Here is a 26,157-nt window from a genome sequence, read left to right as displayed (position 1 = left end):
GGTCTCCGTCATCGCCCAGCACATTGGATCCTCACTTCTGGAAGGGGAAGCGAGTACATTGTCCAAAATCATACATTTCCGCTGTATCAATGATCCCGTGCAAGGGGTTCCGACGAATGACACGCGTCGGTGGTGCTCACTACGGCCGTCCGATCGTCCTCGGCGGAAATTACGGCCGAAAAGTTCCATCGAAGGTCACCTTGAGGTTGCACCAGCACCCGTGAATACGGCATGGGCCCCACCGGCGTTGAGGTTTCTGCATTCGACTTTGACGAGGATACGCGTCCGAGTCGGCATGCCGTGGAGATGTGATGAAGTTTATTACGTGGGCAATGACGATATCACCTCTCTGACTCGAGACACGGTAGACTTTACGTAGGGTGGGCAGAAATGGACGTGTATTGGCGAAGTTCTAGAAGGATTAAGAAGATATGATAAGGGCGAATCGATGCCCTTAGGCTTAACTCCGTCATCAATCTTTCAGCTCATAATACCCTCATCTGTAGGAATTCCAAGCATACATGGCGGTACAGGCGGCGGTCGCCTTCTCGCTCACAGTCATCTTTGCAGGCCAACCAACCTTGAATGACGAGTTCCACCTGCATTAAAATGTCACCTAAACAATCGAAACATCATCGTCGCACGCATGCCAAGCATCATTATACTAAAAGGACAAAGTTTGGATGGATCCGGTCATCCATCATATCTGATGTCTGTGGCTGCTCAACCAAAGCACGACTCTCGGAAGCAGGTAAATAATTGCATGTCGATTTCTATGCAGAAGTCTGCACTGTGGATCAGAAGATCTCAAGGCATGTGATGGATGATCAAATTATAATCTCATACTATTACTACTACTACTAAAAGCCTATCACACATCGTCACTTGATACTCTCTACATTGTTCGTCGTCTCCGATGAATCGGACTCCTCATGCCATGGGACTTCCGGCTCAGCTGTAGCAACAGCAATGGCTGGATGCACCGCCGTCGACTGGTTTCTCTCTGCTTCTCTCCAGTCTTCAGATATTGCAGTATAATTGTCCCGCACATTGATTTCATCCTTCGACGAGTCTGTCGATCTCATCCCCAATTCTTCTTGCTTATCCGATTCACCAGGTGCTGTTCTTGAGGAAGGCCTCTTCTCCAGCACTGTTCCTTCATGAACAAGGCTGGAATTAGTTGTTTCAGCTGGATCGAACAGTATATTTCCAGATTCGGATTCTTTAACTCGAACGACATGATCGACAGCACTGGAGGCATCATCGGCTTCGAAGCTTCTTTCTTGCGCCGCCTGCACCCGTTCTTCGTGCTCTGCTTCATGGCCGCCATGCACGACCTCGCTGGAAGCGTCGTCGCCCTTAAAACTCTGTTCTTGAGCCTCATGCGATCGCTCCTCGTGTTGTTGTTTCTCGAGTTCTTCATGCTTCACCACATGTGTTCTGCCTTCCGCAGGCAGCAAAGCCGCCTCGAGCGTGTCAGGGAGGAGCCTCTCCCTGCCGAACATGGCGACCCTCTCATCATCTCCGAACCTGTCCTCATATGCCTTCCTCTGGTCGTGAGTGCACTTCATCCGGTAGAGCAGCCAGAGGCAGACGGCGACCAGAACGCCGATCTGGAGCGCGTTCTTCTCCCTGAACCCCCCATGGTTCCTACTCGACGCTTGCCTCAGCATCCTGTCTTCCTCCACTTCCAAGTCTTCTCCTCTCGATCACCCACCTGTACTAGTTCGCAGGTGCACAAGCATCCACCGAAATCATATCATGAATCATACGAAGCATCAGAAGAGAGGAAGGAGCAGAACGTACCTGAACGAGGGGTTGCCTTCCTTTCTTGTTGAGGGTTTGCCGATGGAGGAGAGGAAGAGTAAGCAGAGGCGATCTAAATGAGGGATGCCGCCGTGGTCAAAGGTTGGATGCTGCACGAATAGCATCAATCCGGCACGAACAGGTCTTCACCTAATTCCTTGGTAAGAGTTGAGAAGAGAGATCTTCCGATCCGCTTCATGAAAATGGAGGATCTCAACCCATTAATTCGGTTTCCTTTCCTCCTCGATGAGTCCTTCCAAGAACAAGATTACAGAGAAAGATTATGTTAGGAAGTCAACAAAATACTCCCCCAAGCAAACTTGTCGGTCCGCGTTGACTTGGTGCTTGGCGACACGAGAACGTTCAGCGGACAAGAAGACGACGAGGTCAACCCGATCCACCACGCTATCTAATACTCACAAAAAGCCTGAGATGGGATATCGAGAAACCTTTTCTTTTTTGGTATTTACGGTCTTATTTTAAAAACTATTAATATTTTAAAAATATTTTTTTATAAATATATGTAAATATTTTTTTTTTCTTTTCTTATAACGATCGATCGATCGATGTTAAACGTAAATGCCATCTTCGTCTCATAATCATGAGCCGACGTTAAACGTAAATGTCCTCTTCGTCTCATAATCATGAGCGATGAACAATGGCAACGAAGAGTGACAACGATATAGCTAGGAAATAAAATGATATAAGAAAAAAAAATATAATTGATAATTAAGAGATTACATATAATAAAATTATATTTTATTAATTTAATAAAAGGTTGTTGATAGGATAATCGATCCATCAATTTCACAAAAAAAATATACCAAAATATCAGAACTTGCAAATTGTGCACATCATCAGATGAGGATGAATAGAATCTGAATCAATGAACAAGTTAGCAATATCTACACATTGCTAAAATCCTCATTGCAGAAATGATATGTGACTAAAATATATACATGAACACTATGATCAGTCTCTCACCTACTTAAATCAAATTTCTTTAACACGATAATAGTTTGCTGAATTGATAGGTTCATCACAGCTGACACATTTGAAAGAAAAATCAAATTCCTTGACTTGATGTGAAATGAATCACCAATGTGGAAAAGTTATCTCAACCAGCAAAAAAGAAAACCTCAAAAGCAAGAATGAGAGTCACAAATGGCATGCAAACTTCTCTGCCATAAGGATGCATTCTTGTCCATTATACTAAACATCAAGTTCCAGCAGGGGAGAATATTTGTCTCAAAAGCTACGATCCCTCAGACCACAACAAATAGTTGGGATCTGCACAGGAAAACAATAAAAAATGTTAACAAATCTTGCTCAAACTGTGAAAACAGCAGCTAATTGTTTGCGTAGAAGTAATTTCTCAGTAAGAAGCCAGAGAGAGAATGAGAGAGAATGAAGATACTAGGTTTGCCAGGCACACATCCAATTAACTGTCCAGATGCCACTGGGGTTTCTCTTAGTAAAATAATATTTTTTTTAAGCCCGAAACCAGAAGCTACGTTAAACATAAATCAAAAGTCTTTCGATGAGAAATTGGCTTCTCTGATGACACTAAATTAGAAAAGATTATTCATCCATTAGCAGCAATTTCATGGCCTTGAATTTTTCGTTTAGAAGTGAAAGTTAACTTTCTTGGTTATGCAACTTAAGTTAATGCAATAATCGGGCAACTCCTTGTCACAACTTTCATCTAGGAAAACTACCTGGCAGATTGTAGAGAAGAAAAGGGATTTATAAAGGTCCAAAATGAAACCTTTGTCCACTTAGCTGTGGCGTAAACCTAAATGCAATCATCGTTAGTTGTCTAATAAGTTGGATATGCCGTATGACGACTCATTCAACAACCAGGAGATACAGCTATTTGTTGTAGTTTTCACAATCATTTCTGCACTTAATACATAGTATCTCGGGTCTTTCTTCCTCTCTGTTGATCAACAAAACGTCAAATCTCATGCACATCCTTAGTTTTGAAGGCACCTCCTTGAACCTCTGCTAAACATGCATGCATGGTTAGTGGCTATTTCATCCTATAGATATGTATCTCCTGAACTTTAAATTAGACATCTCTCCTTGTTGTCAATGCTGACACAAAAGCTAAATTCCAAAATGTAATTTGGAAGAGTATCATTTTTATCTCAAATGAAGCAAGTTTTCAGGTTACATGGCCAATAAAAATGAATAAGATGAAAAAAAGCAAGAAACTGGTGGACCACAAGCGGTGCTTAAGACTATTTCACATGAAGTAGCAGAAGATTATGGCACTAAGGCATACTAAATATCATAAACATATTTTATTGCCCAAGTCACTAAGGAATTCTTATTTGAGATTTTATAATAAAAACTCCACAAACCAAAGTATCAAGGATCAGGATCGGATGACACCCAAGCATATGATAACATATTTCCAAGTGAAGGAGAGAAACAATCAAATCTTAAAGCCAATTCTAATGTAACAGCCCCTGTGGTTCGGCACTAAGCACCAGCATTCTTCACCCTCAAGAAGCACAATAGTAGATTTCAGAAACAAATTCGGAAATCATTTCCGATCTCCTATTCATGTAAACAAAATGTATCCCCAGCAGCTCAACAGTTCATCAACATTTGTTATTTTCCATCAATCAATGCTTTTAATCTTGTTCCCCCAAATGCCTCACCAAAACTTATGGTGTATTTAAGACAAAAAAATTTGACAAAGGATGTATATTGCAGAGCACTGCTCCAAATGCTTTTGAAAAGCTTAGACATCCAGAAGTCGAACATCAAATTTTTTGACAAGTTCTTTATAAGAATAGTTCCTTCCGATTTTGTAGCATTATCATATTCTAATGATAGATCAGTATGAATACTTTGGGATGGATGATGCATAAAAGAAACATTATTTCAATAGTCAAAATCAATATGCTGTAACCCTACATTATAAACACTTACAATCTCTTACCCAACAAAGAACAAGATGTTTGACAAGAAATCAGGACAAATGAACATGACTGTACTAAAAGCTGCCACCACGTTGGAAAAAAAAACTTGTACCAAGTGAAGTGGATTTAGGATTTAAGCAAGGCCAAAATAGATGGAAAAATATGCATGGAATAACAAACGACACAATCCGACCTCTTCTTGTCTTTCGGACAAGATCAAAATTCGACCAAAATGTTGTAGCTACCGATAGGGAAAATACTCATCCAATCAGGACCCAACACATGGCAGCTCAGTTAGATCGACGTGGTTAAGACAGTGGACAACAATCGAGTCTCACTGTTTACTCTCGACTTCCACCATGTTGAAAATCTCATCCGACCTTTACAACTGAGTCAGGTGGGCATCATCCCAACACAAAATAACCCTAGAATATTTCATCTATACCATGAAATATTTCTCCCAATTCGACCAATCATAAAAATCCCATCAGACATTAGTAATCGAGTCTCACTGTTTACTCTTGACTTTCACCTCGATCTGTTACTTAGTATTTGAGGGTCATGTTAGAAATCTCATCCGACCTTGGTCTTTGCATAAGTTAGCATTAGTGTCGAAGTATCATATTTGATCTGTTACTTCGTGTTTGAGGGCCATGTTGGAAATCTCATCCGACCTCGGTCTTTGCATAAGTTGGCATTAGTGTCGAAGTACCATATCGGAAACCCCATCCGACCTCGGTCCTCACATAAGTTGGCATCAAGAACCATGTCATAAACCTCGACCTCGGTCTTTGCATAGGCTGGCGTCCGTTCAGGTGCTCGAGACCCTCTCGGTCCAGCAAAAAGATAAATCACCTATCGGCAACTACAGTGAGAAGGCCTCTCATCATTAGTTCATGATCGAATCGATTTCCAGACTCCACAAACACTAGCCTTGGTCATTCTCTCCATTTCTAGAAGCAAGCATTACGCGAATTCAGCATCTCGATGAGAGCACAAGGCCCAAAAACAAGGGAATAGAAGGGTCGCAAACGAGATCTGAGTATATCCCCACTCGAACATGTCAAAATCGCACCATATGGAGCAAATATGCGGGAAGGGGCTAAATCAGTATGGAGACAGCAAGCAATCAAGAAACCAAACCCTAATGCTAGTTTGTTCTTTCTTCGCAAAGGGAAAGAGGGAGGAAAGAGAAGTTTGTGTACCATGAGCGACCCGCCGTGGATCATCCGCATGCCGACCCTATCGCACATACGAAGAAGAGACGGTTCCCCCCCTCCTCTTCGTACTCGCCCGCCCTGCTTCTTGTTGCCTGGCTCCGTCCTGTCTGCCTTCCTTCGGGGTCGAGGGGTAAGGGGCCTGCTACATTGACGAAAAAGCCCTCGTAAGGTCGGGGCAATCGACCCCAGACCTAGGGGCAGTCTCGTTATTTTCTAAGATGGAGGGTAGGAAGGCTTTCTTCCTGGGCTTCGCCATACCACCACCAGCAACAGCAACAGCAGCAGCAGCAGCAGCAGCAGAAGAAGGGCACTCTCGCTCTCTCCTTTCTCCGCCTCTCCTCTTCCCTGTCTTATGTTGTGTGCGCGAGAAAGAGGGTGGTAAGGTGGCCCTTTCTCGTAGCTGTGCTGGCTTTGGCCTTGTCTTCCACTGCGGCTGCCGAAGGCATTCCTTCCTTTGTCCTCATCCGTCTCTGTGACCTCCCTCTTCTCCTACGTAACTTCACATACTCACAGGCTTCAGTCACTGACAGACATGGGGGATCACTTGGAATCTTTGCCATGTTCGGAGCCAAACCAGCTTTCGTCTAACAAGACTAATGCCAATTCACAGTAGCTGACAGAAGAGGTGAAATATGAGGTATCATCGACGCATCAGAGAGGAACAAATCAGGTTCCCTAAAGATAAAAAGAGAGTGAAGATAATGAAGTCATACTTGTTTTGTGTTTGGTTGGTAGGTGGTGGTGGAAGCATGATATAGAAAGGAGATGGATGAGGCGATCACACAGATTGACATGGTACACCTACAACACTGTTCTTCCTGCAACGAGATGGCGACCTGCCCTGTCGTGACGCCAGGGGCGTGAACATCGCGCACAACAGAGCACGCAAGGGGCGGAGCGGAGGGACCAGGCGCGCTGTTGGATCTTGCGATCATGGGCGAACGCCTCGTTGGAGTGTCGCGGAAGCAACGCCGCCCGGTGGCTTCCGCTGCTCCTCCCTCCCTCTTCTCTGTGGCTGCTTGTGCGTGTGATCGCGACACGAGTGTCGTTTCTCTCTCGAGTCTTTACTCCTGTCGATTTATCTCGTCTTCTCCCCTAATCAATCTACCCTCCTCTCTTACAGTCGTCAAACCTTAAGGGGCGACAAAGCCCGTGGAATCTCATGCCGGCCGGCAGCTGCCAACATCCTGTGGTGCCGGAGCCACCTTCTTATCCACCACAGCAGTGCTCCTCGTGCTCACTGTCTCACAGATAACACAGCTCAGCGATCCAGAAAATGTGGACGATGAGGCCTTCGTGTCCATTCTTTCTGGCCTTTGGGCTCGACTTCACCACTGGCACGCCAAACAGAGCGACGGCGAGGTTCTTCAGAGCCCATCTCGTTTGGTGTGCCAAAGGCCGGACATTATTCGATTCCCATTATTTCTCATTACAGATCATCATATGATCCAAGGCGCATCAAACAAGTACTGATCACTGACACAGAGGAAACAGGAAGGCCTCTGTCTTTCATGAACAAGATAAATGAGATCAGGACATTCTTTCTGTCCCTGTAAAGTAGATTGATCTAAAGGCTCAAGTTGCTCCCTTGTAATATGACAAACAACTTCACAAGACATTGCCATCACCATGAACAGGTTTGAAGTGATAGGTTCGTGGATCACCCTTCGACAGCTTTCCGATCCAAGTGCCGGCATTTCAAATACTGAGGAGATCCGGTGGTGGTGAGTTTTCTGCAGCCTGCTGCTGCTGTTCCTTCACTTCCTTGATGGGTGCGTCACAGCCATGTCCTTTTGGTAGATCCATTAGTATCTGAACAACCTCCCTCATCGTCGGGCGTTCCACGCTCTGTTCCTCGACGCACAGCATGGCGACGTAGAAGACATGCATGGCTTCGTCCAGGGGAACTGTGGGCAGCCTGGGATCCAGAATTTGAAGTACTCCTTCCTTCTTGGAGTCTGTCGTCTCCCGAACCCACTGAACGATGTCGACGCCATCGCCTAACTCGCCCACCGGCTTCTTTCCGGTCACCAGCTCGAGAAGCACCACGCCGAAGCTGTACACATCACTCTTCTCGTCCACCTTCAACGTGTATGCATACTCTGCGGAATCAATTTGGAGAAACAGTCCAATTACCGAAATAAGGGTTTCTGCACGAAGAACAGAGTTCAGCGTCGACGAAGTACCTGGAGCAATGTAGCCGTAGGAGCCGGCGACGGCGGACATGCACTCGGACGTGCCAGAGTCTTGCAAGAACTTGGCGAGCCCGAAATCCGCGACATGGGCTTCGAAATCTGAATCGAGAAGGATGTTGTTGGACTTCACGTCGCGGTGCAGGATCGGCGGCGAACAGTCATGGTGGAGATAGCAGAGTCCCCTTGCAGCCTCGACGGCGATCTTGTACCGGGTGTCCCAAAGCAGATGGCCGCCCTTCTTCCCGTGAAGGACCTCGCCAAGGCTCCCGTTGGGCATGTACTCGTAGACCAAGAGATTGGTCTCGTGGTTGGAGCAGAAACCCAGCAGCCTAACAACGTGACGATGCCGAATCCTCCCGAGGGTCTGTATCTCGGCCGAGAAGCCATGGTCATGCGGCGAACCCCGACTCATCGCCGGGAGCCGCTTCACCGCAAGCTGTTCGCCATTGGGCATGACGCCTTTGTACACGACGCCTGCGCCGCCTTTTCCGATGACGTTCTCCTCCTTCAGGCAGTCGAGCACATCGTGACAGGTGAAGTCGAGACGCTGGAAAGCCGTGAGCTTCCACGCTCGGGCCTCGGTTGCCTTCTTCAGTGACACAGCTTTGATGATGGCGGAAATGGCGAAGGCAATGGAACAGATGAGGAGACCAGCAACCACTAGCACCTTGAAGGAGGCCGAGAGCGATCCCCATGCAAGAGGGGAGCCGGTACCCTTAATCGCGGAGCTGCAGGGACCGAGGTACGGACCGCAGAGACCGGGATTGCCGACGAACGAGCTCACATTGAAGTAACTGAACTGGCCGGTGCCGGAGACAAGGCCGGAGAGATTATTATATGAGAAATCGACCGCCGTGAGGCTCTGGATCGTGGCGAGTGATTGCGGAATGCTCCCTTCGAGGTGATTCCTAGACAAGTTGAGGTAGTTCAAGATCCTCATTCCGGCAATATCTGGTGGGATCTCGCCGGATATCTCGTTCCGGCTGACGTCCACGAAAGCTAGGAGCTTGCACCGGCTTATCTCCGGCGCTATCGGGCCAGAAAACCGGTTCCCGCTTAAATCCAGCTTGCAGAGCTCCTGCAGCCTCCCAATTTCCGGCGGGATACGGCCCGAGAACTGGTTCTGGTTCAAGAGGAGTTTCTGGACGCCGGTGTACTTGCCGATGGATGGCGGGAGTGGTCCTGAGAGCCGGTTGTTGGAGAGGTTAATCAGGCCGAGGTCCGGAGAGATGGCGGCATTGCCGGTGTCCGGGAACCCGCCGGTGAGGCGATTGTCTTCGAGCTCGATCTGCGAGAGCTTGGGCAAGCTGAAGAGAGCATCAGGGATCGATGCATTGAGGTAGTTTTGCCCCATACGGATCCGACCGAGTGATTCGCACCGGCCAAGGGTCTCTGGTATTGGGCCGAAGAGGAAGTTCCGTAGCACAATGAGAGTTTGCAGCCTGTTGCCAGAGCACAGGTCCGGCGGTAGGTTCCCCGTGAGCTTGTTCGACGATACATCGAGGAGCTGGAGCCGAGCGCTCTCCCCGAGTCGTTGCGGGATCCCACCGGTGAAATTGTTCTCCCAGAGCTGCAGCACCTCCAGCGCCGGCAGGTCGCCGACGCACTCCGGGATCGACCCTTGGAGCTTGTTGCGGAACAGGTTGAGCAGAGTCAGGTTCTGGAGGTCGGCGAAGGTGGAGGGAATCTCGCCGGTGAGGGCATTGTTGGAGATATCCATGGACTTGAGGCTGCGCAAGCGGCCGAGCGCCGATGGTATATCACCGGCCAGACCATTCACCTGGAGGAACAGAGTGTCGAGATTCTGGAGGTTCCCGAGCTCGGGCGGGATCGCGCCGCTGAGGCCGCAGTTGGCCATGTCGAGACGGACGAGCGCCGCGAGTCTGCCTATCTCGGGTGGGATGCCGCCCACGAAGCTGTTGAAATAGCCAGCATACAGCTGTCGAAGGCGGGTGAGGTTGCCGAGCTCTGGCGGGATGGGGCCGCCGAGATCGTTGCCGGAGACGGCGAGGTACTCGAGGAACTCCCAGCCGCCGAACTCCGGGGGAATGACACCGGTGAAGAAGTTGCCGCCGAGATGGAGGTGGCGGAGGTTAGGTAGCTCGGCGACCTCGGCGGGGAGGGGGCCGGTGAGGTTGTTGTTGTAGAGGTCGAGGACGAGGAGGTTCTTCAGGTGGGCGAGGGCGGAGGGAAAGGATCCGTTGAGGAGGTTGTCGGAGAGGTTAAGGTGGCGGAGGTCGGCGAGGCGGGAAAGGTCAGCGGGGATGGGGCCGGAGAGGGAGTTGGAAGCGACGGAGAGGTTGAGGAGGTGACGAAGACGGCCGACGGCAGGGGAAAGCGTGCCGGAAAGGTTGAGTCCGGAGAGGTCGAGGGAGACGACGGAGCCCCGAAGCGGGTCACAGGCGACTCCCGGCCAGGAGCAGTGGTCGACGCCGTCGGAGGAGTTCCAGGCTGAGAGGGCCGCGGAGGGGTCTGATACAGCAGCTTTGAGTTCGAGGAGAGCCTCAACGTCCGTCGCGTCCTCCGCCACCTTGGCTAGTTTCCCGGGAGCAAGGATGAGGAGGAGCAAGAGTAGGAAGTGGCGGCAAAGTGACGCCATTACCTTCTCACTCACGCTCGCTTATGTAATAGTATTACTAGCGAGCTCTGAGTTGAGCTCCGACGAGGACTGCAGAGTGTCGGGTGAAGGGCGTGGGTTTTAGACTCAGTCTTTTGTGGGCTTTGCTTCGATCTCTGTTAACGTTTATATTGTTGGAAGAGGGAAAAGGTAGAAGAAGAAGAAGAAGAAGAAGAAGAAGAAGAAGAAGAAGCGCTGTTGTTGGAACTTTCGAATGTTACCGATGGAGGGAATGGTAACTGTGCGGTAGGTTTGGGGTGGTAGTGATGGAACCAAAAGGCAATGGATGCAACACCTAACTGGCTTTCTGCATGCATGCAAGAGAACAGAGCCATACGCATGAGATCCAAATAGTGTCTGGGCCTGAGATGGGATCAATCATTCAGTGCCTTCCTTGTTGCACTACAGACTGCTCCATGTTCACCTTCACATCTCCATTAATGATGTCTTGCAGCTACTGCTAATAATTACAGAGCTCTTCGTCCACTCTCCGTTACCCCAACCTCGCTGGTGCACTGAGCTGGCCAAGATCCATCTTCCACGGTGAACCTAACCTCCATCTCCATGGACTGCCGCTGCCACACTATTCTATTGAGCCAGACTTCGCACTGCTACTGCACCGTCATCTCGCAATGGCTCCTCACGGTCTCGCTCTCACGAGTCGTCGCCTTCGAGAACAGTTCATCGATCCCCACTAATAATATAGCTGTGTGCTTGCATTACTAGTACAAGATGAGCTCAGGACTCCACCAAGCTGGCGGTCCCCCGTCTCCGGCAGCTGGCGCCGTGTCCTTCCTTCCGTTTGATTCCCTTCTCATCCCTTCCGAGCCAACAGAAATCCTTCTCATCCTCCATCTCTCTCATTCCAGGCAATTCAGTTCATTAACGTGATCTCCAAGGAAGCATACAACACTGTCGGATGACTGTAATGAGACAAGGGTGAAGTTGGTGAGGTTGCTCGCCATCACACGCCATCGATCTCTACTGGTTCTGACCCAGACTTGTTTCACTGAATGCAGTGGCTCTGTGAGAATCCGATGAGCTCTGCGGTACAACTTCATGTCCTCTAGCTGAGGTTGCACAGTGCCCATCTTGCTCACTCCACAGATGCTTGCTCGATCTAAATCTGGTCATGTCCTGCTGTCCACCTACCGCATTAAAACGGTGTATGTCCGGATGGCCAAGTCTTAGGATGCTTACAGAGGAAGAGACATCCACACCCAAGCATCAAAGCTAAACGATCAAATGATATGAGAATTCATTAGCCACCATATATGTAGGTACTTTTATTGTGCAGTTGTACAGCAACAACTCTCCTGTTTCTTACACACAGGAAAGGGGAGGCAAGTGGGGTTCGACATCCTAAGAAACAGAGGAGTTGCTACCGCACCGAAGCTCTCGGAAACAAGGAAGATCGCACAGGATGCCAACAAGTAGGTTTGGGAAGTCAAACCTCGTCAAGAGAAAGGTCTGCTCTTTGAGCAAACTCCACACAAGAAGCCTTCAGAAAGGTTAAGCGAAGACCACATGAACATAACCGTGCTAGTCTTCTTCTCCGACGTAGTATGTAGCGAAGACGAAGAGAAAGCTTGAAGCCCGGGCATGCTGGTCTTTGAGATGCGTGGGGAATAAGTCCTTTCGATTAGGAGCGAGAGCAGTACAAGGACAGAGAGTCTTCATGTAAGCTATCTGAAAGCAGAACTCAGCTTCTTCACGACGTCCGTCGCGTTCATGTCGAACCCCTCTTCGATCTGTTAACCAACCATTCCCAAAGCAGATTTATGAGACCAACAACAAGAATCCCCCTTCCATCTACAGAGTCGCATCTTACCTGAGCCATCACAGTCATATCGAGAGAATAAGTGCCGAAAGGCATGACGCTTGCGCTGACGACAGAGAGGTGCAGCTGCTCGATCTCGGAGAGTGCCTTCACCAGTACTCCTTTGCGGTTCTCGCAGTGAATCTTGACGAGGATGGCCTTCTCGGAAATCTTGGCTTCGATCTCCGGGAGGGAGTCACCGCACTGCCGCCCTTCAAAGTTCTCATCGCAGGAGGAGCTGTCATCGTCGGCACAGAGCTGAGATTTCTTGACGAGAACTGCAGACTCGACAGTCCTCTTTGCCGCCTGCTCTTCGAGGACCTTCACCTTCTCTTCGAGTTGCTTCAGATACTTGATAGCATCACCAAGAACAGAAGCCTTGTCCGTCTACAAGAGGAGACAGAAAGTTAGAGGAACGATCCTTGCCATCTTGGATCATCGAGCGGCTTCGATCGAGAACAGACCTTCTTGAGGCCAGGCACGATGGCCGATAGAGCTATAAATCTCTGGTTGAGCTTCTCCCTTCGCTTCCTCTCAGCCATGATGTGATCCTTGTTGTGATAAGTCGTTCCCTGCCCGACCATGGTGTCATAGTTCCTCTTCGAACCATGGTGGAGGAGAACGTCCATCTCCTTCTTTCGCTTCACCACACCACCAAGACAACCGTAGATGTTGTTCTGGTCAGTGGGTGACTCCGGATTGCCGAAGGAAAGGATGCTGGGAGAGGAGGCAGTAGGGACCAGAGCAGAGTTCTGCTGCTCGGTGGTGCAAGAGCTCCAGCTACGAGTCTTGAGAGCTCCCCTTGGTCTTCCGGTGCTCGCCGGTGGTTGATCCGAAGGGAATGAGTCGTAGCTTTTCGAGGAGATGGATTGTTGGAGGTCTTGCCCAAGCGCCGCCGCGACTTCTTGCGCCGTGGGCTCATCCATCACCTCCCACTGACCAAAGAAACTTTCATCCATTCCCTGTCGGTAATGGAAGAAAGATCAAATTATTCATGAATCATCTACGAATTATCTTTCGTTAGAACTTTGTGTTGAGATGAAATCGTTCAGAGTTCTTGAGTTTGATCTCCTCACCACATCAGAATACCATCCCGCAGCTTGTGCTTCCATGACAGAAACCTGAATCAAGAATCAATGCACAGTGAGGTGCAAACTCATGCTAAATCATTGCTTTCTGAAACAAAACCTTGGGAGAATGAGAGAAAACAAGGCAGAAAAAAATATCTGAAAAGGAAAATAGTGTCCAATTATTACATAATTATATGATCTGAAATTGCTTCAGAGATGAAACATTTGATAAGTCGAGGAAAAGCTCTAAATGAAAATTTTTCAGGCTTGAAATCATATAAAAATTTGAAGAGTTTGATATGCACTAACAACAACATTAAAGCTTGGTGATCAATGCAAGACAACCAAAGGATAGCTGAGGAGCCAATGACTTCATGAGACAGAGAGAAGAAGACCAGCCTGCACCAGAAGGTTAAGGTCCTCCTTTCTCTTCCTTTGAAGCAGAGGCAAACTGAGCTTCTTTCATATACTATCTTTGCATCAAGAACTTGGAGCTTTTTGTGCCTCTTATAAGGCTGGGAAACTCTTCCTCCATGTTCTTTCTGCCTTCTCTTTACTGTTTCTCTATCTCTTTATTGATAATTACAAGGCCTGGAGGCCTCCACGAGGATGCCAACAACAGATCCTTTCTGGGGTGGATCATCAAACCATTCCAGCGGTGGATTTGTGGATCCATTCAGCAATAAAAAACAGAATACATATGTTTCATTGTGGCCCAACCAAAAAATATTTAGAGTGGAAGGATGATTAGTAGAATCATAGTAAGATTCTGTCACTGGAGCACATTGAGTGGTGATTACAATTTTACTGGGCAAGGAAAGGATCTGTGACTCTTGGGAAACAGTTCCCAAAGCTAAAATCCAGAAGAACACTGCAGCATCAGATTGCATTTTTTGTCATGTCTTGCACTGAAAAGTATGTCAGTCTCCTAATATGACCAGAATAATCCACATTTCCATTTATTTTGTTCTGGGAAATGGTGCAGTACTGTTCTTGTTTCAGTTTTGTTTGCCATATTCTCAGGATCTTCTGTCATGCTATTATAGATCTCTGTGACACTGAGACAGCTTCTGACTCCAGCAAGTGAACAGTCAAAGAAATAAATGGTGCTACGGAATATCCCTTTTGTGGGTTGTGAACTGTGCCTTGGAGCCATGGCTGTGACCTCCAATTCACCCACTTAGCATCCCAGTGGACTGTTCTTCTTCACAGGTGCAACTGTTGTTTTCTACATTGGACTGTTCTTCGCAGGTGCAACTGTTCTTGTCTTCTATATTTTTACTTGCCATCATGTGCTCCTGCAAGCATGACAAGCTGAACATACAAGTGGGAGTTACATCAATCATCTAATATTGTGAACATACTCTTTAGAAAAGTTACTTTTATGTCTGAAGTAAAGAAACAAATCATTTTCACTTGATGACTGATAGTTTCTGTGTAACAAAAGTCTTTTCTGAGAGAAGCTTTATGCTCTATTTTTTCTGAGCAAGAAGCTGAGGTATTTCTTATCCTCCTCAAGGAATCAATGAGCCATGCATATGGTGAACTCAGTTGGAGAATGTAGTGATTGGACTTCTAAGATGAAGTCATCAGATGGAAATAAATAATTATCTATGGAATACATGGAAGGATTAGTGACTCAAATGGATAGATGACTGGCCAACTGCATGCTCTCAGTGGCCAACATACCACATCATTGACTAATAACACTAAGCAATCATCTAAACCAAATGTCAACCTAATTAATGAACAGTCCCTCATGCTAGACCTGTTGACTTGGCACATCACTTGCACTTAGTTCTTAAGGAGCCAAGCATGTATGATGAAATCTCGAAGTCAAGGATTTCATGGCAACTTAAAGCAATACATGAGACATTTTATAATTCGAGTAAAAAGAAGCTACCTACATGTAACGTTAAAGACACGTCACAAATTAGAGTTGTCATAAAGTTGGGCTTAATGAGTATATTATCATTAAAATGTTTAATAAGCTTAAACATCTTGAATCAGTTATCCTTTTACAGGTTGTGAAGATATGAATTAGTAAGTAGTCTTTTTGTTTTTGGATATTAATTTTCATCTAATTCATTTAATTTGGATTATGATATTTATTAATCTAGTATTCAGATAAGAAACATTATAGATTAATATGTATTAAAGTATTCAATCTGATTTTTTTTTCAAGCGGATCTATAGGAAAACACATCTCTAATGTTCAAGTCGGTAATGATTTTGGACGAGCGAAGCTCGTTGGACAGCTTGGATTAGTCTGACGGACTTATTATTACTTTTTTATGTCCTTATGCTTAAACGACCCCTTTTATGATAGAGCCTTGGGGGTTGTTACATCATGTTCAAGATGGTTATGCTTGTTGATTATAACTATTTATAATAAACACTAAATTTATCAGTTAGACATGCTATTAATAGAAATTTGTGCTTCGATATATGTCCATCAATGGTGCATCCACATAGAGATAAAAATCATTACTAGGATTCAACCAATTCACATGTAGAGCACGCCACCCTATTAGTGAGAGAATCTTAGCAACTAAGCACTCCACCCTAACCAATTGCGGTGGTACGATGAGGTCAAGCGACTAGGCAAAGTGGCACACGAAGGACCATAGGGTCGAATGCGATAGTATGATAGGGTTAGGTGACCAAGCATGATAACACACGAAGGGCCGCAAGGCCGAGTGCAGTGGCATACGTTACCAGTGTCATCTTCATACAACGACATGGGGGTTTAGCCAATGCATGTGTAGAGTATGCCACCCTATCGATGAGTGGGAGAATATGAGTAGATCTAGATATAGCTACATATGTCATACCCGCGTACAACAAAGAGGAGTCATGGCCAAATGACCCATCGATGAGTGGTCAATCAACTTGAATTGGTTTAATCGGAAGTTTTTCAATGCCACCACAAGGTTACATGAGATGAAAATATGATAGTTTAAAAGAATGTTCGTAACCTTGTCCGAGTCCATCGATATCCTACAGATGAGTGAACAGTGGCTTGTTGACATAGGCCAAAGCCCAACTCCTTGGGGTAAGGAAGTGAAATTATTTTTACCTAAGAGCCTATTTGAACTACTTGTCACATAATCTTTTCTTTTTCCCTCTTTTTGTTTTAACATACAAACATAGGCCTTTAAAGGAGCATCTTTGAATACAACGCTTGCTGACAAGGTGGGCGAATGAAAAGTGTCATCTCCTGACTCAGGTCGACCTAGGTTCTTCAGGAAGAAGACGCCAATAAGGAGCACTTTTCATTCGCCCACCGGTGAGAATCACCCTCTAGCACCCAAGGGGGTCTAGTGGACCCCACACTAGTCAGAAGCACCCTCTAGCACCCCCTATGTCTCCACCTCTTTATAATAAAAAAAAGCGTCACAAGGAGGTACCCTGGTCAATGGGCCCTTCGAGGGGATCTAACTCTTCTTATCTGAGGGAGAGGTCAGAAGAAGAGTGGGCCAAGACCCTTGGCCCCAAGACAACGCAGCAACAGTAGCTAAAACATCATTCCTTGTCACTCCAATACTTCTAGGATGGGACTATCGGTTGTCACATATGGCTCACTACCTTCATCAATAGTAGAGATTCCGCCTAGTTAGTGAAGATCCTATCATTGCAAATCAATGACAAGATGGTCAACAAGTGGCAAAAAGATATACTTCTCAAGCTAGAACTTTATTAGTTCTAGTCGATCTTCGGGGTTTGCTTAAGATGATCGTATGAGAATTTTCTTGAGCCATAACAGTCGATTCTCCCGAGATAGAAGTTAACTCAAATCCAACTTGATTTCTTTTCAAGCCGGTCTTTCGGAAAATATGTCAAACTAAATTTTCAACCCTACAAAACTAAGTTGGGAGATGATTCTGTTATTCTGATTCTTAAGTTAGTAATAATTTTAGATGTGGTCGAACTAATATGGTAGATTTGTTTTTATCTTTTTTATCTCTAGGCATACCTAGATGATCCATTTTATAGTAGAGCCTCGAGGGTCATTACACAATCTGTTAATTTATTTACGATGATTATGTCTGTAACTACTTATAACATATACTATATTATTTATTAGGTAGTCATATTGTTTATAGAAATTCATGCTTATACATATGTCAATCGATAATACCTCGATCCACATAGATATAAGATTATTATCTAATAGTATATGATACTGACAACTACTTGATGATGACACATCAGCTACACATAATAATCATGTCTACATCACATCCGACACAATATAAACATATTTTTCGAGCATGATAAATCTATGATTAAAACAGCAAAGCAAATCCTATTTCTTAGAAATAAGATCAACATCATACAAAAGAAACATTAAAAAAAAAATGATTGATCCATGCAAACATGTCTTCACCTGTCCAATTTAGTTCTCCAAAAGGCCGATCTGAGATCCCCAAAAATTGAGAGGTTTTTCGTTTAATAACCACGTAACGATGATAGCAATCAAAGCACGAGTCGCGTTATTATAAGCTGAGCTGATGATTACATAGTTAATCATTTGTTTGTTCTGTCACAGTTTTCCATAAGATGAATATATATATATATATATATATATATATATATATATATATATATATATATATTATTGGTGTAAACAATTTTGAGTCGTGGCCTCGGGGTCGACGAGGCGCGGTTCGGGTCCGGATGACGGGGATCTCCCTAGGACGTTCTTCTAGACTGCTGAGGCGGCCGATTACGGTGGTCCGATCGGGACAGGGTCGTCGTTTCCTCCGGGCAAGAACTCCTCGCCTGCGCGTCCGATGGGGACCTTCAGCTTCGCACCTACACAAAGACCCTCTGACGATCAAGTCAGTGGATGGTAAATGGGGTTTGTTGGTTAATTTGTCTCCTCCTCTCCCGACGATCAAGTCAGATGAAGTGAAGAGGTCTTTTTTACGTGTGTTCCTCCTTTCTTCCTGTTTAGAATGTGAGGGTATTTATAGGGAAGCTTACTGTTTCCTGATGTGCCCACTTGCAAGGGGCAGGCTGGTAGCGTCTGACACTGGTGTCGGCGTGGTGTGAAGGACTGAGCCTGAGTATGATATTAATGTACCTCGGTCGACATTCTGGTCCGTTTGACCAGGTGTTGTCCGGTCGATCGAGGCGTGAGGCGTCATCTGGGACAGCTGACGTCAGCCCGAGTCTTCTCACCATTATTATCCTCATCATATATATATATATATATATATATATATATATATATATAAAATATATATAAGATAGAATATGTATTAACATATATAATTCCAGCCTTCAAATCTAATATTAGCCAATAGGTGATGCCGCTGTTGTGGGGGTTCACCTGCAGCCATCGCGTCCCACTCGCCGCCGCACCTTTTGGTTCGCATTCAATTGGGTAACAAAGAAGCAGAGCGGCAGCAGCGGCGGCGATCTCTCTCTTTCCCTTCGGAACCCTACCGTCGGGAGGGGATCGGTTGACCATGGCGATATTGGAGCGGCGGGAGCTGGGGAACACCGGCCTCAAGCTCAGTTGCCTCGGCTTCGGCGCCTCCCCCCTCGGTAACGTCTTCGGCCACGTCTCTCACGCTGACGCCCTCGCCGCCGTCCGCCTTGCCCTCCAACTCGGCATCAACTTCTTCGACACCTCCCCGTTCGCCTCTCTTTCTCTCACTTTGTATACTACTGGAAGGTGCCGCCTTTCTCTTATCCTCCCCCAATCTCTCCCTTTCTGTTAGGTATTATGGGGGTACGGTGTCGGAGACTGTGCTCGGAAACTGCCTCCGTGAATTGAACGTGCCTAGGGAAGATATCGTCATATCCACCAAGTGCGGCCGCTACATCGATGGCTTCGATTTCAGCGCGGAGAGGGTGACCAGGAGCATCGACGAGAGCCTCGCCAGGTTGAAGTTGGATTACGTCGACATCCTCCATTGCCATGACATCGAGTTTGGATCCCTCGACCAGGTCTTGTTCTATTTACCTTGGATTTTTTTTCTCTGTTGATGGGCTAAAGGGCTCGACTTTACTCCATTAATTCATTAGCTATACTATCTCTGTGTTGCCAAGTTACTCGATTTGTGTCTTTCGTCCACATTCTGAGTCGAGGGCCGGATTTTATTCTTAGGATACATGCCTTGCCGTCGCATTTGTTCATTTGCAACCAGAACTGTGCCTTAATTGTTGGTTCTTATTTCGTAGATGTTTGATGCTGAAAACGTGAATGGTTTGGTTTAATTGACAGATTGTGAATGAGACCATTCCTGCATTGCAAAAGATAAAAGCGGCAGGAAAGGCTAGATTTATCGGAATAACCGGTCTGCCTTTGGGGATTTTCACTTATGTTCTAGATCGCGTACCACCAGGTTCAGTTGATGTTATTCTTTCATATTGTCATTACAGTATAAATGATTCAGCCTTGCTAGATTTGCTACCATATTTGAAAAGCAAGGGTGTTGGAGTGATCAGTGCCTCGCCACTTGCAATGGGCCTTCTCACAGATAACGGTCCACCAGAGTGGCATCCTGCATCATCAGAACTCAAGGTGTGCTTTCTCCTGTGGTTTTCTTGTTTATATTGGTTTTCTGTATGTTGTAAGTGGTGGTCTGAAGTCTAGCAAGCTAAGTATCTTATAATACAATTCAGTGTGGTAGGAACATCATAATCTTTGATCTTTTAGTGATGAGTATAGTAGCACCTTCTTGTAGACCAGTTTAACCGTAACAATTTCTTGTGGACCAATTCAACTTTAGTGCTTTCTTCTAAACCAATTTTTACCACAGTGCTATCTTGCAAACCAATTTAACCGAATCAACAATAATTTAGTGTGGAAGGATGTTGCATTTTGCTAGCATTCTCGCAGAGGTGTCCGGAACCAGTATTTTAAGTCGCCTGAAATGGGCGTGGTTCGTTTCCTTTCAGCAATCCAGTAAGAGTACCAACCAAACCACTAATGAACTGACTGGTTTTGTGTTCTATGGTTGAAAGTCAATGTCTAATTAGACATTCAGAAAATCCTACTTATGGCACTGCAATCCATAAGATTCAGAATAATAAGATTTCAAATGATTCATCGTTGCCTGTTACGACAGATTCAGGTTGTCCAATCTGGAAGATGATTTGGAGCCCTTTCTCGAGAATGTTGCACGCTGATTAGGGATGAGATCACATAGACCTTGTACCGAAACCCTGCAAGACTATGTCGGGGGCGTACCCTACAAAACCCTTCTAATGCTTAAGCTAGCAATAGGGAAGATTCATTTAATATTGAATCTAAAGAGGGATTGAATAGAGCAGAGATTATAACCTAGGAGTTAATATTAATAGAACTTATGACCGTGAGAATGTCCATGAGAACCAGAGTTGGAGATTTGAGGTGGCAACCTTAGTTATCCAGACATTGCTGTGCGTTTAATTGTGCGTCAAAATCATGCATGTCAAAGTCATTTAATGGTTCCTTTATCGATTCAAGCGTCCTCTTTTAATATGGTACGTTGGCCGCATATTGTTTAAGTATTGGTCATTTGTTACTAAGATGTTGACAGTCTACCAAGTGTCATTTTCCCATATCAATATCCAACCTTTGTGTGAAGATTTGAATCAGTGGGCAATTCTTTTTCTAGACGGTATAGACATTCTAGTTTTTGTATTTAATATTGGAGAAAGATATTGAGCTTTTTATTGAGTTCTATATTTGCAATTAATGATTGTTGTGCTTACCAACATAGGTTGGCATGAGCTTTTTTGAGCCTCATAACAATTTTTTGCATTTTTAGTCTGCCTGCAGAGCTGCAGTTGCTCATTGTAAGAAAAAGGGGAAGAACATTTCTAAGATAGCTCTACAGTACAGCTTGATGAATAAGGAAATTTCTACTGTGCTGGTTGGTATGAACTCTCCCAAGCAGGTACCGCATTCTTCTTTGCATTTTCTGCTATATCATTAGTAGTCAAGGATGAGTTTGGATTCATGGGCAAGCTAATAGAATAACATGCCTACCATTGATCATAAGAACCATGAGACCGTTTGTGAATGACTAATACTGGATCAGATAATGGCTTTTGGTTACATAAAATTTGGATTGGATGATTGACAAAACTTTAACAATTCAAGCAAGGGGGACAACAAAACTTAAACCCACAAGTAAATGCAATTAAAGCCCCACAAAATCTGAGCTAATGGTGGCGGCAATGTCGTGTTGCTATTGTGCAAGGAGAAGAGGTATTTCATGGGCAAATGAGGATATATCCTTGGTCCAGAGGGGATGAAAGTTTCAGGCTTGTCCTTTTGAAATCTCCATAATCTTATCCTAATTTGAGCATTTTGTGTGGAAAATAAGTGATTGATTAAGGGTATGTGCAAGTTCTGCTGCTGCCGGTATGAAAGTCCTAGAACAGTCGATTTGATAAGAGGTGGAAAGTTCAAATTGATGTGAATTCCAGTATCCGGGAACACACATTCAATTTAAAAGGCTAATATATGGTGGTGCACCAAGTCCAGGTGGATCCTTGAGATCTAAAGCAAACTTGGATATTAAGATATGCCAAGAGATGGACACCAAACGATGATGTTTTTTCTTGTATCGCCTGTTGTATGGCTGCATGAGAATTGCTCATGGATTGACTACAAAACTAACAGTTTTCATTTATTTTTGTAGGTCGAGGAAAATGTTGCTGCTGCACTAGAATTATCGAGTTTGGGAATCGACGAGGATCTTCTACATGAGGTTGAATCTATTTTAGAGCCTGTCAAAACCCAGACATGGCCAAGCGGCATCCAGCAAGGTTAAACCCTCGATGAAAAGATCATGATAGAAGGGGAAAACGTCGACTAATAGAGTTCCCAAAAAAGCATTTATAAGAATAAAATTGATTCTAATCGACTTTGTTTTCTGAATGTTTGACAATAAAAACAAAGAAACGGCCCATAAAGTTGTAATATTTGCTGATAATGTTTTTATTAGTTACTGTGTTGAACACTAAAACCAACTCCTCCTTGGAGGATCAGTAATCGATTCTTTTGAATATAGGATAACACTTTGATTAGCAAATTTTGATTAATAATGAGTTCAATGTATGCAATATCATATCGTACCATACCAGTGTTTCGAGGTTGGCTCGGTACGGTATGGTGTCATGTATCGAGCGGTACATCAGGGCGTACTGAGCGATACATTCGAAAATATCTGAAAATAAAAAAAAGTTAGGATATGGTTTTTAAGTTAGAAATAAATATAGTAATAGCATAAGTTTAACAAAATCAATGTAAATTAGGTAAGAATAGTATTGATAAGGGTAAAAATGGTGATGTGACACACCATGACGTCAGCCACGCCTGGATGACACACTGCCTGAGGAAATGGGCATTAACGTCGACTTGACATGCACCAGCATCACCCGCTCCCAGTCAACGGCTCCATCGTCTGACCTCGCGCGCTCGGCCGAGGCAGAGGAGGATGTCGACCGAGGCTCGCCTATACCCTGCGGCAGCCAGTTCTCCACGCAACCCCAGTGGCAATGTCAAACGCCATCGGAGGTACAGTCCTGCTCCTGCAGGCAGCCACATTAGGTAACATCAAACTCATCTATAAATACCCCAGAGTTCTATACGAACGGGGGAGGACGAACTCACTCACAACACTTGTATGGAGGCATTCCCTCCTCCTAAACCTCCTCCACATCACTGACTTGATCGTCGGAGGGGTCGGGCCGAGCTCCCGGCCCGACCTGTGTGCAGGTGCGAGACGGGGTCGACTCTTCCCGGCGCTGCGACGACGCACTCCCCTCGACGCGACGTCCCGACCGGACCATCGAGACAGGCCACGGGAGACTTCAAAGGACACCACCCGAGATCCCCAACATCCGGACCCTTGAACCGAGCCGCGACGACCCCGAGGCCATGGCTTAAACAGATGCCCCCCACATCATTTTGGCGCTAGAAGGAGGGCCCTGAATGTCGAGGGATCCTCATACTGATCCCGATGAACTCCCTGCCGAGGGATCGTTCCTAGCAGGGGCGCAGGTCGTGCGTCCCTTGCGTGACGGGCCGCGGGCTGACGACCTCCCAACGACCTCGGAACGCTACTGGCGTTCATTCGACAACCCGGATCTGCTTTCGCCCGAGGGCGCTCCGAGCGTCCCCTCGCCGGTGTCATCCGAGGCCTTTCACGACCTCGCTCGTCAAGTCCGAGCTCTGATGGATATGGTGCAAACCATCATCTCGCTCGTCTCCCAACCGACACCCCCACTTATGACTCAGCCGCTACGGCAACAAGAGTCGCCCGCCTGGGCCCACGTGACGCCTCCGGAGCCTCCCGCTTCGCCTCGGGTCCGACCGACCCCACTCGGGGATCCAGCAATGGCAGACCCGAGTAGCCCCCCAGAGCCCGAAGTATTATCTCCGGAGTCAACGGACTCCCTGCGAGCCCAGCTACGCTTTCTTAGTCAGCAGCTCGACGAACTAGAGAAGGAGTTTCGCAACTCAGAGGGAGAGTTCGGGATGGACGCATGCCGAGGATCTCCGTTCGCACCAGAGATACGAGATCACGCGGTTCCCCCGAACTTCCAGCTCCCTTCTTTGGACGCATACGATGGCTCCACTGACCCAGCGGACCATGTCGCCGCTTTCCATGCCCAATTGGCACTGTACGGAACGTCTGACGCTTTAATGTGCAGGGTGTTTCCCACGACCCTGAGGGGTCCGGCCCGCACATGGTACAGCGGCCTAAAGACCGGAACGATCACTTCCTTCGGCCAATTCGCCAAGGACTTCGAGCTCCACTTCGTAGCCCATGCCCGGCCAAAGGCCTCCGCAGCACTGCTCCTCGGACTCAAACAAAGAGAAGACGAGCCCCTCTCACATTTCGTGGACCGCTTTGTCACGCAAATTCGGAGCTTATCGGACACTCACCCCTCTCTTTTAGTGCAAGCGTTCATGGTAGGCTTACGACCTTCCAGATTCTGCTGGTCCCTCGTAGAACGACCCCCCACCACAGTACCAGATATGCTCCAGCGAGCTAACCGGTACATCGCGGCGGAAGCTTGGGTGACCGCAAGGAAGAGGAGTGACTCTGGGCGACGGGCCCCGTAGCAACAGTCAAGCACCCACGGTTGCTATCCGGTGTAATCCTCGTGCAAGGAATCTAGCCCCTGCCTCAGTCTCTTCCAAGCGAAGGCTCCATGTTTACCTGACCGCCTCTTGGCTCACGGTTAGCTTCGGCCTAACCCCCTCTTTTTTGCATTCGCACGGCTCGGTCGTAGACAACCCGAGTCCACCTCAGCGCGGCCTGCGCGCTTGAGCGGTGCCCCTCGGTCGCAGCCTGCCTGCGCCGAGCACCTCGGCCAAACACTACCGAGATCCACTTCGGCGGCGCCTGACCGCCTATGTCGTGCTACTCGAACGCATGGTGCCCGAGACCACGTCCGCACGTCCTGCCCGCCTGCGTCGTGCTACTCGGTCGCATGGCCCTCGCAACCATGCCTACGCGGTCTGCTCGCCTGCGTCGTGCTCCTCGGCAGCATGATGCCCGAGACCACACATGCGCGGCCTGCGTTGTGCTCCTCGCCCCCATCATCCCCGAGAGACACCTGCGCGGCCAGCCCGCCTGCGTCGTGCTCCTTGGCTCCATGTTCCCGAGACACACCAGCGTCGCCAGCCCGCCTGCGTCGTGCCTCTCGGCTCCATACTCCTCGAGACACGCCTGCGCGGCCAGCCCGCCTGCGTCGTGCTCCTTGACTCCATGTTCCCGGGACACACCTGCGCGGCCTGCCCGCCTGCGTCGTGCTCCTCGGTCCATGCCTCCCGAGACACACCTGCGCGGCCTGCCCGCCTGCGTCGTGCTCCTCGGTCCATGCCTCCCGAGACACACCTGCGCGGCCTGCCCGTCAGCGTCGTGCTCCTCGGCTTTGTGCCCTCCCGAGACACACCTGCGCGGCCAGCCCGCCTGCATTGTGCTCCTCGGCTCCATGTTCCCGGGACACACCTGCGCGGCCTGCCCGCCTACGTCGTGCTCCTCGGTTCATGCCTCCCGAGACACACCTACGCGGCCAGCCCGCTTGCGTCATGCTCCTCGGCTCCATGTTCCCGAGACACACCTGCGCGGTTAGCCCGCTTGCGTCGTGCTCCTCGGCCCTTCGGCTCTGTGCCCTCCCGAGACACACCTGTGCGGCCTGCCTGCCTGCATCGTGCTCCTCGGCTCCTCAGCTCCTCAGCTCCTCAGCTCCATGTTCCCCGAGACACGCTTGTGCGGCCAGCCCGCCTGTGTCGTGCTCCTCGGATCCATGTTCCCGGGACACACCTGCTCGACCTGCCCGCCTGCGTCGTGCTCCTCGGTCCATGCCTCTCGAGACACACCTGCGCGGCCTGCCCGCCTGCGTCGTGCTCCTCGGTCCATGCCTCCCGAGGCACACCTGTGCGGCCTGCCCGCCAGCGTCGTGCTTCTCGGCTTTGTGCCCTCCCGAGACACACCTGCGCGGCCAGCCCGCCTGCGTCGTGCTCCTCGGCTCCA

The 26,157-nt window shown here is 47.5% G+C and overlaps 4 protein-coding genes across 8 annotated transcripts; 1 reads left to right on the top strand and 3 right to left on the bottom strand.

Annotated features, from left to right (window-relative positions):
- Window positions 1–824: 824 nt before the first annotated feature.
- On the bottom strand, window positions 825–6,637 carry LOC135633603 (uncharacterized). 2 transcript variants are annotated; one of them, XM_065143259.1, is made up of 3 exons: window positions 5,945–6,636; window positions 1,807–3,096; window positions 825–1,717 (listed from the first exon to the last, which is right to left on the bottom strand). In XM_065143259.1, the coding sequence occupies exon 3, from the start codon at window positions 1,671–1,673 to the stop codon at window positions 882–884; it is 792 nt and encodes a 263-aa protein (XP_064999331.1). In that variant the 5' UTR covers window positions 1,674–1,717; window positions 1,807–3,096; window positions 5,945–6,636; the 3' UTR covers window positions 825–881. The 2 variants fall into 2 exon arrangements, with proteins under 2 accessions (XP_064999331.1, XP_064999332.1); XM_065143260.1 differs by having other exon boundaries at window positions 825–3,096; window positions 5,945–6,637.
- Window positions 6,638–7,448: 811 nt separating this feature from the next.
- On the bottom strand, window positions 7,449–11,872 carry LOC135633600 (leucine-rich repeat receptor-like serine/threonine-protein kinase BAM1). Its single transcript, XM_065143253.1, has 2 exons — window positions 8,146–11,872; window positions 7,449–8,061 (listed from the first exon to the last, which is right to left on the bottom strand). The coding sequence occupies exons 1-2, from the start codon at window positions 10,751–10,753 to the stop codon at window positions 7,658–7,660; spliced, it is 3,012 nt and encodes a 1,003-aa protein (XP_064999325.1). The 5' UTR covers window positions 10,754–11,872; the 3' UTR covers window positions 7,449–7,657.
- Window positions 11,873–12,005: 133 nt separating this feature from the next.
- LOC135633601 (transcription factor bHLH18-like) lies at window positions 12,006–14,189 on the bottom strand. Of its 4 annotated transcripts, none has more exons than XM_065143255.1 (5): window positions 14,060–14,189; window positions 13,667–13,711; window positions 13,055–13,552; window positions 12,603–12,977; window positions 12,006–12,522 (listed from the first exon to the last, which is right to left on the bottom strand). In XM_065143255.1, the coding sequence occupies exons 2-5, from the start codon at window positions 13,700–13,702 to the stop codon at window positions 12,457–12,459; spliced, it is 975 nt and encodes a 324-aa protein (XP_064999327.1). In that variant the 5' UTR covers window positions 13,703–13,711; window positions 14,060–14,189; the 3' UTR covers window positions 12,006–12,456. The 4 variants fall into 4 exon arrangements, with proteins under 4 accessions (XP_064999327.1, XP_064999326.1, XP_064999328.1 ...); XM_065143254.1 differs by having other exon boundaries at window positions 13,970–14,172; XM_065143256.1 differs by having other exon boundaries at window positions 14,066–14,147.
- Window positions 14,190–18,956: 4,767 nt separating this feature from the next.
- LOC135633602 (L-galactose dehydrogenase-like) lies at window positions 18,957–22,627 on the top strand. Its single transcript, XM_065143258.1, has 5 exons — window positions 18,957–19,307; window positions 19,393–19,621; window positions 19,899–20,198; window positions 21,430–21,558; window positions 22,309–22,627. The coding sequence occupies exons 1-5, from the start codon at window positions 19,138–19,140 to the stop codon at window positions 22,438–22,440; spliced, it is 960 nt and encodes a 319-aa protein (XP_064999330.1). The 5' UTR covers window positions 18,957–19,137; the 3' UTR covers window positions 22,441–22,627.
- The last annotated feature ends 3,530 nt before the right edge of the window (window positions 22,628–26,157 follow it).

The sequence above is a fragment of the Musa acuminata genome, chromosome BXJ3-3 (assembly GCF_036884655.1).
Source record: "Musa acuminata AAA Group cultivar baxijiao chromosome BXJ3-3, Cavendish_Baxijiao_AAA, whole genome shotgun sequence".
NCBI lineage: Eukaryota > Viridiplantae > Streptophyta > Magnoliopsida > Zingiberales > Musaceae > Musa > Musa acuminata.
Note: the sequence above shows the minus strand (reverse complement) of the source record. Positions and strands in the feature narration are given on the sequence as shown.